At 44.9% G+C, this 15,589-nt stretch overlaps 1 protein-coding gene across 14 annotated transcripts in view; it reads left to right on the forward strand.

Annotated features, from left to right (window-relative positions):
* PKP4 (plakophilin 4) overlaps nucleotides 1–15,589 on the forward strand; it is a 228,528-nt gene that overhangs the window by 206,791 nt on the left and 6,148 nt on the right. For all 14 annotated transcript variants that reach the window (XM_074336670.2, XM_074336698.2, XM_074336705.2 and 11 more), the window contains 7 exons: nucleotides 1,484–1,601; nucleotides 3,057–3,248; nucleotides 3,448–3,621; nucleotides 6,550–6,700; nucleotides 9,919–10,114; nucleotides 14,219–14,303; nucleotides 14,427–14,544. In XM_074336670.2, coding sequence (XP_074192771.1) covers nucleotides 1,484–1,601; nucleotides 3,057–3,248; nucleotides 3,448–3,621; nucleotides 6,550–6,700; nucleotides 9,919–10,114; nucleotides 14,219–14,303; nucleotides 14,427–14,544 — 1,034 coding nt within the window. The remainder of the gene's footprint in view (nucleotides 1–1,483; nucleotides 1,602–3,056; nucleotides 3,249–3,447; nucleotides 3,622–6,549; nucleotides 6,701–9,918; nucleotides 10,115–14,218; nucleotides 14,304–14,426; nucleotides 14,545–15,589) is intronic.

Here is a 15,589-nt window from a genome sequence, read left to right on the forward strand (position 1 = left end):
GCCATGTAGAAGGCTGTGTGTGGGCAACAATAGAGACAGGAAGATGAAGCTGCTCAGTGGTCCAGGTAAGAGGACAGTGGCCTGGACCAGGTGCTGGAGAGAGATGGGCAGATGGGGGGTATTTTGTGGAGGGGGAGCTGACAGGGTTTGCTGATGGATTGAATATAAGGGGTGAGGAAAAGGGAATAAAGAGAGAGAACACCTAGATCTTTGGCTGAAGTAACTGGGAGCACGGAAGTGCTATAGATGGATTCAGGGAGAAGAAAGGGTGGAGGGGTGAGCAGTTGAGTTTGCCCGTGTCGATTCTGAGATGTCTAATTAGCTATCCACATGGTAGTATCAGGGAAGCAGTTGGATAAAGAAATCTGGAGTTCCCAGAGAGGAGTCAGGCTGAAGATAGACGTTTGGGAGTCATTGGTCCATAATTTATAATAAAGCCAACGATCAGAAGGAAGGGCCACCTAGGAAAGTGCAAAGATAAAGACAAGAAGGGACCAAAGTAGCCCCTGGCACTCCACAAGGACCCACAGGCAGAAGAGGCTAAGAAGCAAAGGCGGCAAGGTGGGAGGAAAACCCGAGGCGTGAGGGTCCCAGGAGCTCCTAGAGGAGTGGAAGAAGGTGGCTGTTGAGTGCTACTAAGAGGTGACACGGGATAAGAACAGAGGAGGTAACAGTGTCTCTCTGGCCCCAGAAAAACGAGATGAAAAGAAAAATCTTAAGATTTGCAAAATCTCAGAGTTAGGCTAAAATCTTGTTAATGGGACATAAAATAGATCCTTATAATTTGGTATTAATTCATTTAGTCAAACTGATACCAAAGATTTCAATATCGAGAGACCTAAAACAATTTTCAGGGTTTTTGGTGTTTTTTTTTAATCTAAAAGATGATTTAAAAAATTATAGCATAAGCAGATGTCCATATTTAACTTGAATGTTTATACAAGAAATGATATTTCCTGTGTTCGTTTAAGAAGCATTTACGAGCACCTCCTACATGCAAAACATTATAATAGGCTCACGGCACTGAAAGGACTTTGTGGCCTAACAAGGGAGGTAAACTGTGTCTAACAGTAACAATCATGGCTAACAAACATGGCACATAAACTGGCAGGCACTTTTCCAATCGCTTCATATGTAGCAATTCATCTCTTCCTCACAACTGTGAGGTAATAAGTTTTTCTCCCCCTTTTAGATATGAGGACACTGAGGGTAGGCCCCCAAAATCACTATTTTAGGAGATTAGAAAGTGGCATGTCAAGAGAGGGATACAAAGCTCAAATGCTCCTGCTCCCGTCTATTTGTGGATAAGTTATTGTGAGCTCTTACTGTGAGCTCTCGGGATGTTAAAATGCAAGCCCCAAACTGCCTCCTTGAACCAGATGTGCTGGCTACTGTCTGTCGGTCTCTCGGATCATTAAGGTGAGGCTCTGTGACTAATGGTGAGGTGCTGACCTCAATGGCTCCCATGTTTCCGCCCATTTAGGAACCTCAGCTCCGCAGGGGAGGAAGCCCGGAAGCAGATGCGATCCTGCGAGGGGCTGGTGGACTCACTGCTGTATGTGATCCACACGTGTGTGAACACATCCGATTACGACAGCAAGGTCAGTGCCTGCCTGGCCGTGGGAGGGGACGGGGACGGCTGGCAGCAGCTGCCTAATGCCGCTACTCGCATGCCGTTGATTCTTTCTGGAAATTCCTGAGCCTCTCCTCCTCATTGGGCTACATTCCAGATTAAAGCGAGAGTCTCTCTAAAAACTGCAAGTTACCAGGGACATGACCACCTAAGGAAATAGCCTTAGAACCAGTGCAAACTGAGTGACTCCATGTGGTAAAGGACCTAGCCGGTTGCAGGCTCCTGACTTTCTTGGTGGCTCTGCTGGGCCCATGGTCAAGGTGATTGGCCGTGCTGCTGTTCCTTCCAGTTCTGTATCCCTGACTTCTAGAAGCAGAGCATGTGTTTTTGAGTATCTGCTGGATAAAAGTTCCTGGTCCAGGCACTGTGACACCCACCCGCCCCCCAGTGCAGTCCACAGCCCCAGCCCCAGCCCCGACTTTGGGTGCCTCTCTCCCAGTCTTGGCCTTTCCCCTCCTCCCGTTGTCGTGCTGGTCACTCCTTATGCTCCTCTCCTGGTCTCTCCATCCCTGCCCTAGCACAGGGCATTCTGCTCATCATTCTGCTCACCAGGCTCTGCCCCAGGAGCAGGGGCTGAGGAAGGTGGGGAGAAGCAGGAAGGGGGCACTAACTGAAAGTGTCAGGAGTCCAAGGCAGTTTGGGTACTTTGTGTTCAGCATGGAATGGACGAAGAGATGCTGTAAGACGTCCACAGGTCATGAATACAGGTCTGAGAGAGAAAGGAAGAATGATAAGAAGGTAGGGGAGGAATTCAGGGTGATGGCCCCATTTTTATTTGAGCCTTATTGAACCAAAAGCTCTGCAGATGAAGTTGAGAAGAGTACGCAAGATGCAAGGAGAGCTTCCTGGGCAAACTCTGAACCTGGTTTCAGACGTGCTCAATGAGTGACAGTTGGCCTCCCAATTAGGGGTGTGATAAAGACTGGAAGGAGCAAAGGACCACGTAGAGAAGGCAAAAGGTCAACAGAAAAAGAAATTACGGAACTTTCCACAGAGAGAAGGGAGAGTCGGGAGATGGAAGGAGACAGATGGGACGGGCAGTCCCCAGAGAGGGGCCTGGTCCCACCTGCTGTCCCGGTGAGGATTTCTAGTGGTGAGAAGGAGTGAGGTTCTGGCAGCTCAGCTGCATTTCTGCCAGTGCAGCAGCCCTGAAGCAGAAACAATGGGCATTTTCTGTTCCGGAGCCTTGCACATCTTAGCATGAAATCAGATCCTCAGATGTACTGAGATGGCTCTGCACTCTGTCATTTGACTATGCCACAAAAAAGAATCACAATTCTTTCTTTAGATTGTTTCAGGTTCCCATAAGAAAAAGCACTTGTTTCGTATTCTACACTTATTTAGTATTACTGGCATTTGGTACAGAAGCATTTTGCACTAATGTGCTACGATGGTTTTAATTACACGCTGTGTTGGATTGCAGACCGTAGAGAACTGCGTGTGTACCCTCAGGAACCTGTCCTATCGGCTGGAACTGGAGGTCCCTCAGGCCCGGCTGCTGGGGCTGAACGAATTGGATGACTTACTAGGAAAAGAGTCTCCCAGCAAAGACTCAGAGCCAAGCTGCTGGGGGAAGAAAAAGAAAAAGAAAAAGAAAACACCGCAGGAGGATCAAGTTAGTATTTTATTTGACATGAAACTCTTAACGTTTCATTTTTCTGGGAGTAAGAAATCACATATTTGGCAAGAAAAGCTTTTCTCCTGATACAGTTTTTCTACATAGCTGTAGCTGAGTCCAGCAGAGAGGGATGTTTTCAAGTGTTAGAGATTGTGTTCATTTTGCTTTCACTTAATGTGTGCTCTTTGTCTTTCAGTGGGATGGAGTTGGTCCTATCCCAGGACTGTCGAAGTCCCCCAAAGGGGTTGAGATGCTGTGGCATCCGTCAGTGGTAAAACCATATCTCACTCTTCTGGCAGAAAGTTCCAACCCAGCCACCTTGGAAGGCTCTGCTGGATCTCTCCAAAACCTCTCTGCTGGAAACTGGAAGGTAGGAGGTCTTCTGCCTGTCCACACCTCTTTCCATCTGTGCAGCCACATCAGCAACAATGGTGAAAGGACATGGTTGGTTAGAGTTTGGAAAGGGTGGGAGGAAAAAGGGTTGGGGTAGATCTGTCTGTTCTCAGCTGTCTGTGGGGAGCCAAAGATGGATATGACATGCCCTTCCTGAGAGAAACTGGAGGCTAGTGAGAAAAACGGACACATCCATTCAGTACAGTGGACCCCACGGGCTGGGTATACTGCTGTGGAGATCTTAACAGAGGACATCTAACCCAGCCTGGCAGGTGAGGGGAAGGAGAGAGCCAAGAGGTAGGCAAGGTTTCCTGGGGTGGTGCTACCCAAATAGAATCTTTAAGAATGAGCAGAATTAAGCCAGCAAAGTCTTAATTGTTGGGGGTATAGAGGAAGTGACCCAGATTAAGGGACAAGAGAAGAAAGGCCTTAGGATGAAGAGGCTGGTTGCTGGGGCATTGAAGGCAGGCAAGGAGTGGCCCACTTTGGAGCCAGGCGTTGTGAACAGGCCTGATGGCCAAGCTTCAGGAACTGGGACCTCACCTCCAGACCAGAGGCACCACTGAAAGGGTTGCAACAGACAAGCGTCACAGGCCGATGTGGATATTGTTGGATGTGGCAGTGCAGATGGTGAATTCTAAGAAGAGAAAAGTAGAGGCTGGGATTTCACTGGGGAGCCAGGTGAGAGATGTCCAGGGCCTGAATTAGAGCTGAGGTTGGGCAGTGATGCAGGGAAGGAGAGGGGCCCGCTATTGCTCTCTCAGATGCTTACAGAACATGTGTATGGCAAAAGTTTCTGCATTCCTTGCAGGTGTGTGACTTCTTTAAGAAAATTGAAGGTGGTTTCCTACTCTTACCACTATAAGCACAGTCTCAAACTTCTATACGACATCTAGCAACTTCCCAGACAATCCTTGTCTGAAATGTTTTCAGCCTCTAGAAATTTCCTGACAGGTATATCTTCGTGGAGTTATTATAATGATTGTTTTTGGCTACTTCCTCCACCACTATCTCCCAAAATAGAATCTTTTGGCCACTGCATTATCCATGACAGTGCAAAGCATTGCTAGGCCTAGGTATGCTTTGTTCCATGCAGCCAGCTGCTACAATGAATCTATACACATAACTATGGCCTCGTGCTAAGCCAATGGGGTTGTTGTCTTATTGTTGTTCTTAATGAAAGTGCTAATAGCTTGGAATCCAAGTGCTGGCTCTGGAATCAGAACCCTTGACTTTGAACCATGGCCCTTCCACTTATTAGCTGGTGCCTCGGATCTGTCTGTTCTCAGTTTCTTCATCTGTAAAATAGAGATAATCCCTACATCACGAGGTAGTTGTGAGGAGTAATGGAGACAGTGAATGTGAAGGGCCTAGGACGGTACCCAGCACATAAGTATGCATAATACTTTTGTTGGTGACCCATCGTTCGTCTCCAGCTTCTTGTGACATAGGATCATTTGATGATAATAAAAAAGACAATAATTAGAAAAGAGATGTGATTTGAGTTGTGTAGTATTTCATTTCTAGGATCATTTAGTGAATGGAAGTTAGATGGTAACCTCATTTAAAATATGAACAGTATCTGCAATAGTAAATCAAAATACTGGGCCCTCGTTAAGAAAACAAGAAAATCGTGGCTGCAGATGTTACCAAGTTGGAGGCTCCTTGTGGGGGAGCAGAGCAGGGATGATTGCAGGGCTCCGGAAAGGACCTGCTCAGGGCTGGGCCGAGCCGCCGCTCTCCACGTGAGACGGGCGTTGGTTCTGCTGCAGGCGTCAGCGGGAGAAGTGGATACAGCTGCCTGAGTGCTTTACCCTGTAGCAGTCAGGTACTCTGTTCCCCCTGTAGATTTCATTTGGTTTGGAAAATAGAAGTATTTGTTTCATATGAAGAATGTTAATAGGATCTTTGAAATGCATCTTTTCCTCTTAGGTGTATTATTAAAATAATCTCTTCTGTTGCTACTCAAGAAACTGAGTGGCCAGCCACATATTTTAATGTTCAAAATAATACAAAGGGCTGGCAGACCTTTGTCCTCATGTCTTGACCACCACAGGAAAGTATTAGATGTTTTATGCACAACATTTTTCAATTATCCTAAATTTCGAAAGACAGTATGCCTTGGTAAAAAATGTTAATGAAAGTTAAAAGCTAGATTAAAGACCCATTTTCAAAATGTTACCTTTTTTCTTTCCGTGGTGTTTCCCTGATGACTTAGCATTCCAATTCATAGGGTGCACAGACTGACTCACCGTACAGACTTGCCTCATAATCACAAAAGAATGTCTTGACTGCACATTTAGAAAAGAAGCAGCAGCTAACCTTGAATGAGAAAGCATTTTACATATAAATATACTTACTTTTTCATCAGTGTGTACGAATTATGTTGCTCAGTGTTTCTGGAGAATTCCTTTCTTCTGAGGCAAGGAATTTTTCCAAGGAACCTCTTTAAAAGGTTTTGAACTCTAAATATTGTTGCAGAAAAGATAGAAAAAAATGACCTGATGGACACGGGCTGATAGGTTCTGGGCCCTGCCATCCTATTTACAGCCTCTGGACCTGGCATGGGGCCAGCTGCAAAAAAGATGCAAGATCCTTCCTTAATCATGTTTACGTATCTGAGGTAGAAAGTAATCACTGCCTTCTCTTTTCTGCACAAAAATATCTGGCAGATGGCGGTTTGAGATTTTCAGGCTTTGGGATTTCTTTTCAAATCAGTCATCCTAGCCTATCTTTATCCCAAACTATGGTTTTCTCTTTACTGACACCACAGATTTAATCTCCAATTGGAAAGAAAACATTTAATCTATTAGTTCATCTTTTGGAAACATCTTTTTTAGGCAACAGTAACATCTGAGAGTTGAACTCTGTTCCATATTACTTAATGCCTTGTTTTGCTCACTAGTTTGCAGCGTACATCCGGGCGGCCGTCCGCAAAGAAAAGGGGCTCCCCATCCTTGTAGAACTTCTGAGAATGGATAATGATAGAGTGGTGTCTTCTGTGGCAACTGCCTTGAGGAATATGGCACTAGATGTTCGCAACAAGGAGCTTATAGGTACGTTCTGGTGACCAGGTGAGCTACAAAGAGGGAGCCACTACAGCATGTACAAAACTCCTTTGATTTATAAAAACATGACATTTAAAGTGATTAGCAACTGAGTCCTAATCCTTGGTTTCTTGCCATATTTGAGCATCTCCGCTGTCTATCCTTTGTGACCATTTCTTTTCAGCAAGAGATCTCTTCATTAATTAAACCTTGATCGGGGAAGGTACATTTTCAGGAAAGCTAGCAATTTGAGTTACACTTTACAACACTGCTTGATAGATTTGGTGTCTCTATTCCCTAAGGGAGGTTCATTTCTTGAGCAACAAAACAAGTTTAATTCTCCCTGTCTGATTTTTAAGACTGATATCTGCTAGTTAGTTCATCAACACTACCAAGTTATAAATAAAAAAATTTAAAAAATAATGAAACCTCTTTAAAGGTTTGTGGCTTTTCCCCCTCAGATCTGTGTAAATGCCCACCCCTAGGCAGAGCCACACTCCCAAGGCCATTTCCACCCAGGGCAGGTCCGGACTAGGGTAAGGCAAGTGAGGCACAGATTTTTAGGAGGCGTTCACCCTCGGCTCCATCCAAATGGAGGGCCGGCACCTGCATGAACCTGAGAATGGGCATCTCTTGGAGATTTGCACCCTAGGTGTCTTTACTTGCCTGCCTCCAGGGCGTTGCCCCATCTCAAGCAGGGTGTGGGCTAAGCAAAAGCTCAGAGACCCTCCAGAAAACCTCAGGATAAACCCTGGATCTGCTGTTCCCTGGCTGTGGAACCTGCTGTGGGGGTGGGGGAGGTTCCGTGTTGAGCCGACCTGGGCTCAGTTCCTTCATCTCGACTGAAAACCTCCTCATCTCCCTCTGAAAGGGCATGGACGGTGCCTGCTGTCTTCACCATGGGCCTGCTGTGGAAATGAAAGGAGAGGGGGAGGCAGCTACTTAGAAATCACCAAGTTGCACATCAGTCCCCCAGCTAATGACAGGTCAGGGGAGAGGGAGGGGAAATTCGACCAGATCTTATGTGGATTAGTGAATATATATTGAACTCACTAAAATATACCTGCCATAAGAAAGAGAGAGGGGGGGAGACAAAAGTGGAGAAAGGGAGCTAGAGAAAGAACAGGGGCAACCATGTTTACCCTAAAGAGTTGCTGTGAGGTTTCACTCTGGTAAGTTACACAAAAGCCCATCACAGAGTGGGGGCAGAATTGCTATTTTAAATTATTGCCTAGATTACCCTGCTCTATGACACACCGTTTTTTTGAGCCAAATCATCCCCCACGGAGAGGAAAGGAGCTGCTTTTCCTGTTCACACAATCCAATTCATGTCCGATCCCAGCAGAGGCATTATAACTCCTAGTTCCCACATTGCCCTGAGAGAAATCCTCTAGGTCCCTCAGGAGCCATTTTTAAACTTATTTTTGTTACATCTATGTTGTTTGAATGTCTTATAAAATGCACATATAGTGTAGGAGTTCTTAATGCTAAAAAATAAAGGATTGACAACAGAAGTCTTATGGCCTGTCATTCCCCAACTGGGAGGAGACGCGGGAGAGCAGGTGCAGGGCCAGCCCCACTGAGCACAGGCCTTTGGGAGGAGCAGTGTGTGTTCAGAATCCTGTCCTTCTCTCCGTGCACCGTTTCCTGTGAATGTCCCAACTCCCCTTTAAAGCTCCACGAGCATTTTCTCGCTCCACTGATGAGCAGTTTTTTACCCACCTGGAGCACTCTTGAACTATTTCCTGAATCACTTTTTCTTTTTTCCCTGTAAAGATCCCTTTCCTTCTATGAATTCTGAAGCCCTCCCGAATTCAGTATTTCAATCTAATTTCCCCAGCACTTCTGCCCCTAAGAACCATCCCCTTCTCTCACTCCTTCCCTCTCTCCTTACGTCCATCACCAGCCCTAGCAATGGACTTTCTCTTCAGAGCCATTTTTCACAAGCAAACCCAAGTTTCATCACTTTGTCCAAGTTCCTGCATACTCACCTGAGTCGGCCCAGCTGCAGGCTCTGAGGGAACCACGAGGCTCACTCACAGGCAGAGGGAGCTGCCGTATCCCAAGCCTCAGGGGTACAATTTAAAGTTGTGTCTTAGCAAAATGATAAATTACACATCATGGACCTTTCGGTCATTCATGAGTATTTAAAATCACCAGTGCTAACTTATCATCTGTCCTCAAAAACCACATTTATCTTCTGGCTTACAGTGTCATCACTGTTTTCCCACTCTTGGTGTTGTGAGTAAGCCACAGTCTCCCCTTTGACATGCTGTAAATTATGCAGCATGTAGTCAGGGCCTGTCTGCTTACCAGTGTATGTAAATAGGTCTTTAATAAAAACCCATTTAATATAAACTCAATTATTAGCATAAGAAAAAATAAGAAAATAGTTACTTGAGCTGTAGTTAATTTCTTTTGTGTGTAGTGCAGTTACTCCAGTTTGTCCATTGGTAATTGAAATTGAAAAAGCTAGACATAATCTCCTTTTGGAGGGAAGTAAGAAAAATTCAGGATCTGTAAAGAAGTATTTCAAAAGCTAGGGGACTCCCCAGACTGTCCTATCAAGAACTTTATTATTGAATTACTCCTGGGAGATAATATACCCATAATTTTAATACCAAAATTTCACTGGTGTCTTCTTTAAAAGGAAACATGTCATTATCACTACTGATGTCAGACCATCTGATACACACCCTCAACGTGGTACAAATGTGTGACTGTATCCAATTCAAATTTTAAGATCCAGAAAGATTTAATGAAAAGCATTGCTTGGCAGTCTTACTTCATCTCTTTTTAAAATTTAAAGATAAGTTTTTTAAAGCTTTAAGAGGAAGCTGAGTTCTTTTTGATGCATAGGAATTGAATTGAGAATAAAATTTACTATCATGATTCCTGTATTTCTTGCTGTTAATGAAAATAGTTAAACTAGAACAACTTGATTGGTATATATACCCAATTTTATACACTTACATTTTCTTTCAGCAGTTTATAGTAATGTTTTATAAACCAATCATTTATTTAAGTGACGTTGCAATAAATGTTAACTTTCCCCCTTACATTTATAATATTTGTCATTTTATTCTTTGTCATGGGTTTTTTTTTCCCCCCTATTATCGTCTCTTTTGAAGTTTTGTTGTTAAGATGGCATAGTCACAGTCTTTTAAAAACAATCACAAAAACCTAGCACTGTCTGAAAGTAGAATGAAATCTTTTGCATTTGGCAGGTAAATACGCCATGAGAGACCTGGTCAACCGGCTTCCCGGCGGCACGGGCCCCAGCGTGCTGTCTGATGAGACTATGGCAGCCATCTGCTGTGCTCTGCATGAGGTCACCAGCAAAAACATGGAGAACGCCAAAGCCCTGGCCGACTCTGGGGGGATAGAAAAGCTGGTGAACATAACCAAGGGCCGAGGAGACAGGCAAGTCTGCTGCACGGAGATGCGCTCATGAGGCTTTATTCCTGGGATCATCCTGGGATTGATAAGGGCCTTTGTAAGGATATGTTTCCTATTGGAAAGGATTTCTTGTTGCATTTCTTACATGCCAATAAGCTAAGCAGTTTCCAGCAGGTACAACCTGTTTTGCTGAGACAGGCATTTAGGTCACGTGGCCCCTTTTCTGGTTTTTATTGTAATGCCCCTGCATTCCTTTCTATCTCTAAAGCCGCATTTGGTCATGCCGACCCTGGAAAAATCAGAAATGCCATGATGAGGAAAATCTGGGGGCGCCATTTCCCTTGCACCTTGGGCTCTGCTCCAGGCTCTGGGGCCTGTTCTGCAGGAACATCTTCTTGAATCCTCAGCTAGGGGATTGATTTCTCTGCAGGTGGCCAGAAAGTATTAAAATCAACACTCTACAGCAAGTCCTGCTGTGTGGCTTCAGGATGTGCCCTGGGTTTGCATCCTACATTTCCCTTTGCTTCTGGGTAACACCTAATTAACGAAGTAGAAAAAGTGGGGATTAGAGAATCAGTGGCAAAGTAGGCTTTTGTCATGGAGCTATAGTATGTCTGAATTTGATTTAGTATTGGATCACAGACTCCTTCAAGGAAGTGAGAAGTAGGAGTGCTTGGTGCCTTCACAACATAACAGGACAGCAACCACCCATCCATAGTAAAATGGCCCCTCTCCCCACTTTCCACCTCTTTCCCTTGTCCTATTGTCCTTCACAGCACTGATTTCCCCTGGTATTTATTGTTTTCTGTGGCATCTGAACTCCCCCAGTAGAAGGGACTTTGTCTTTTTGTTCATTGCTGTATCCTGTACATCTAGAACAAAGCCTGACCCATAATAGGTGCTCAGTAAATACTTATTAATTGGCTGAGTGACAGTGCTAGAACTCATTATGTCTTTATACTTTTGAAGGAATTTCTAAAATATAAGAATAATGTGACAAAGCATATTCTCATTTCACAGAAACTATATCTATCAACATTAACTGTATTTCCTTTCAATCTCTTACTTCTTATATATGTATTTTTTTATTTCATTCATAATAAATGCACACACTCTCGTCTTTATTTCAAAGGAAATGAAACATTACAGATAAAGCTAAGATCCGTCCTACTAACTCCCCCTCCTGATCCCCTACCCTCTCCCCTGAGGTAATGTAATCGCTTTTTGCGCTTTTAAAGTTTTGTTAGTCTTCATTTGTGAAAGGCATACAAAGAAAGTGGAGAAAACCAGTGTCAAAACTTTGTATATTAAAAAAAGTTATCACCCAGTCTAATCTGGTTTTCAAAATAAGAGTTTGAGAAAGTCCTATATCAAATCAAGTTGTCTTCTGAACATATATTTACCTTTCTTTATGATTCACCAAGTATGTATTGCCTACCTGCTCTGTGCTACAGCAGTGACCAGATCACACAACCACCTCTGCCCTCAGGTAGCTTACATCCCATGGGCAAGCTAGATGAGGTACTAACTAAGAAACATGCTTAGCCTATCAGATGGTGCTGAATGGGGCCAAATAATAAAATTAGGGAAGATGATAGGGCATGCCACAGTAAGGGGAGGGAATTATAATTTTAGACAGGACGGTCAGGGAAGGCCTCGCAAAGATAGTGCCTTTTGAGAATAGACCTGGAGGTGGGGAGGGAGAGAGCAAGGAATGAACTCTCTGAGGGAGAGCATCTCGGGCAGAGGGAACAACAAGTGAGGTCCCTGAGACAGAAGAGTGCCTCGTGTGTTTGATGCAATAGCAGGAAGCCAGTGGGACTGAAACAGAACCAGTCAAGGGGAAAGAGGAGGAGGGAAAGTAACTAGCAGTATAGGACCCTGTGGGTCAGCGTAAGGACTGACTTTTACTCTGAGTAAAACCGAAAGCCATCGGGGAGTGTTCAGCAGAGGAGGGATGTGATCGACATCCCTTGAAGGGATCATAATGACTAGACAAACCCGACCCCCCGAGCCCTGGTGGCAGCAGTCGTGTGGTAAAGAAGTGGTCGGTTCTGACATGGTTAAAAGGTAGAGTCAACAGAATTTGCTGGAGGATCAGATGAGCAGGATGAGAGGAGGTAAAGGTCAAGGAGGACTTCAAGGCCACAGCATGGAGTTCCACTTACCAACGTGGGGACGCCCCCGGAGGAGCAGGTTTTAGGGAAAAGCGGGAGTTTGTTTTGAACATGTCACATTTGAGATGTATATGAGACATCCACTTGGAGTGCCTGGTGAACAGGGGAATATGCTTGAGTTCAGGGCAGAGGTCCAGGCTAGAAATACAAACTTCAGAGTCATCCGTGTATAAATGGCACTTCAAGAGAAGTGAGGTGGGCTGAGATCAATAAAGAAGTAAATGTAGAAGAAAAGAGGCGTGAGGCCTGATGTCCCTCATAGTCAGAGGGCAAAGAGAATGAGGAGCCAGAGCACTCGGAAGAAAACCAGGAGCACGTGGTGTCCCAGAAGCCAAGTGAAGGAAGTGTTTTAAAGGGGAGCATGTGTCACATGCTCCTGCTAGATCAGGTAGGGTGAGGACCGGGACTTGTCCAATTGAACGGTATTTGTGATGTCATAGGTTTAAGAAAAGATGGGCTGAGAGAAATTAGAGACGAGAGTCCATAACTTTTCGAGGAGGTATGCTGCAAAGGAGCAGACAGATTTCCTTTACATTTCTCAGGAGTCAAGTAGGTTTCTGCTCATAGAATTTGTCTCTAAAAACACCTACCTAGCCTAGCTGTTTGTATCAAGGTGTGTACCTGGCACACTCCTGCTTTGTCGAGCTTTGCAGGTAGTCCTTGGAGTCAGACGTGGGGTCTGCCTTTCTGCCTCAGTCCCAGCTGCCTAGCGCTTAAAGACAGGGAGATGGGCAACAGCAGGACTGTCGAGACCCGCCGAGAACGGGACGGCCGTGACCTTCACGGTCATTGTGGGTGTCTGAAATTTCACCTCTGGTCATTTCTTTGAGGTATCTCCTTGTTCTGTGGTCCATTTTGAAAACATAAAATTTAGAAAGGCTTTGAGTGGGTTGGTTTGCCTGGTTCTGTACTTCAGGAACACTAAGAGGAGTGTTGGGTGGGAGCTAGGATGAAGGTAAATGCAGAACTCTCCCACTCCACGGAACAGAGAGGGTGAAGCCCCTGAATTTGCCTGTACTCTGCCCTCCCTGAAGCCCTCAGTGTCGGTAGCAGCCCATATTCTGTTGCCAGGCGTAGAGAAAGTGCTTATAGCCTGCTCACCTCTCTTCTTCTTCCACTTCATGCAAGTTTCATAGGAAAGATAAGGAGTAAAAGAAGAAATCAGATTTTAGATCCATGATACACACTTAAAGTTAGTTTTCAATGTAAAAATGAATTCTGAAGAGAGAGGTATTCCGTCATCCTCAGGGCTGACTCCCCGAGCCCAGCTCAACCCCAGACGTGGGCATCTGAAGGCCTCTGCTGAGGCAGGAAGCTGCACATCCCTCTTCACTGACTGGTGAGAGGAGCAGCTCCCAAGGTGACACGCAGTGACTCAGGGTCAGCAGTGCTTACAGAGTGCCCGTTTCAGCAGAATGTGTTCAGAGAGGGAATTAATAACTAACCATATTTTCCAAATCGAGCATGAGAGCACGTATGTACGTTTGTTTACATAGAGGTATAAATGACAAGGCAATGGAGGTGTTTTTATCAAAGCCTAATGGGGTGGGAGGGTACATTTAAATTCACTTGGGAGGGTCCTCGCTCCCAGGATGTGTGGTCATGGTCACATTGACCCCAAAGCTCCATAAAGGTCAGCTCCCTGGTAGACATGAGGAGGCTGAAAGAGGCCCTCACCTTGAAGGTCATAGGCTCATCCCAACCACAGCTTCTCCCTGCAGAGCTGACTGCCTGAGAGCCGTGCTTTGGTCTTTGCAGCCCCTGGCCAGCCCTGAACTTGACCGACTCCCAGATGTGCCTGATTCCTTGGTAGTGTTTTCTAGCAGCGGCTTCCATGCCCTCTGGTCCTTGGAGAGATGGCCTCTTGGACACTGATTCGCAGCCTGAATATCTCAAGTGTAGCCTGAGGCTGTGCCGCCTCTATTTATTAACATCCTCGCTCTCTCCCTAGATCATCTCTGAAAGTGGTGAAGGCAGCAGCCCAGGTCTTGAATACATTATGGCAATATCGGGACCTCCGGAGCATTTACAAAAAGGTAACTTACAAGAATAGCTCTGGGATAATTAGCATTCATCAGAACACACATTCGTAATCATTTATTGTAATGAAATGTCATTATTCATTTTGAGAGGTTTCTTTTTCTCCTTTAACTCCGCAGGATGGGTGGAATCAGAACCATTTTATTACACCTGTGTCAACGTTAGAGCGAGATCGATTCAAGTCACATCCTTCCTTGTCCACCACCAACCAACAGATGTCACCCATCATTCAGTCAGGTTAGTGGGTAAACTCCAGTCCTTGGTGAGAACATTTGTGTGACAGAACATTGTTTCCCAACCAGAGGAGATTGAACATAAGCTATTGAACTTGTCATATTCAAATACTCTGCTCTTCTAACCAAAAGCCTTCTTTGGGAATTACATGCAACTATAAACAACAAACCCATTTTTCTCTGTTCATTTTAAAAGTTTATACAAGCTTACACCAACTATAATGCATACAAGTATCCCAGAGCCCTCCATCCCATCCCTCCCCTAAGATTCTGCTTCACTGGGTTTGTGAAGGGGCCCAGGAACGTGCGTGTGACAGGCTGGCCCAGGGATGCGGGTAGGAGAGTAGAGGGGCACAGCTTGAGGACCCCTAGGTTGTATCTGAAAATGGCTGCCCTGCCTGCCTGCTGGCCACAAGTTTAGAATCTCTTCTGAAGTGATTTTGAGTTTTCTTGATGAAAACACACTAACAGGGTCCTTTAGAGAGGCTCTTGGCACCCACAGCCTGGGAGAGCTCTGCTCTGCTCCTACACCCTCCTCACCACTTAGACCTCCATGCCCTCGCTGTGTTCTCGCCCCCCAGAGTCCACGGCTAATGGGAACTGGCCCTGCAGCTGGGTTTACAAAAGTTCCCTTTGATTTGGAAGTTGGGGCTCTTGGCAACCATGTTACCTACTTATTGGTGGTGTTTAGTTTGGTCGAAGGAATGTTTTGACTAATTTTTTTTTTTTTTTTACATGTAAGGACAGAATATTACTACCAAGCTAAGTCAGTGCTGTAAAATTAATTCTTAACTAAATGAAACAGGAAAAGTAGTATCTTTTTTTTTTTTTTAATTTGGCTATATATCTCCCATGCTGACATATAAATATTATCTGTTGTATTCAGCTGTGCTACTGCTGGCAGTCTTATTTCTCATGTGGACATATGTGTCCAAGAAGACTAATATATGACCAGTGGTTCTTGCCACATAATTGGATGTCTCTACTTGCCCTAGGAATTTGCATACAGTGTGTATTTATCTTAGTTTTTAAGTTATGAGGTGTGTTCT

This window comes from Rhinolophus sinicus, chromosome 17 (genome assembly GCF_057876585.1).
Source record: "Rhinolophus sinicus isolate RSI-liver-muscle chromosome 17, RSI-T2T, whole genome shotgun sequence".
Lineage (NCBI taxonomy): Eukaryota > Metazoa > Chordata > Mammalia > Chiroptera > Rhinolophidae > Rhinolophus > Rhinolophus sinicus.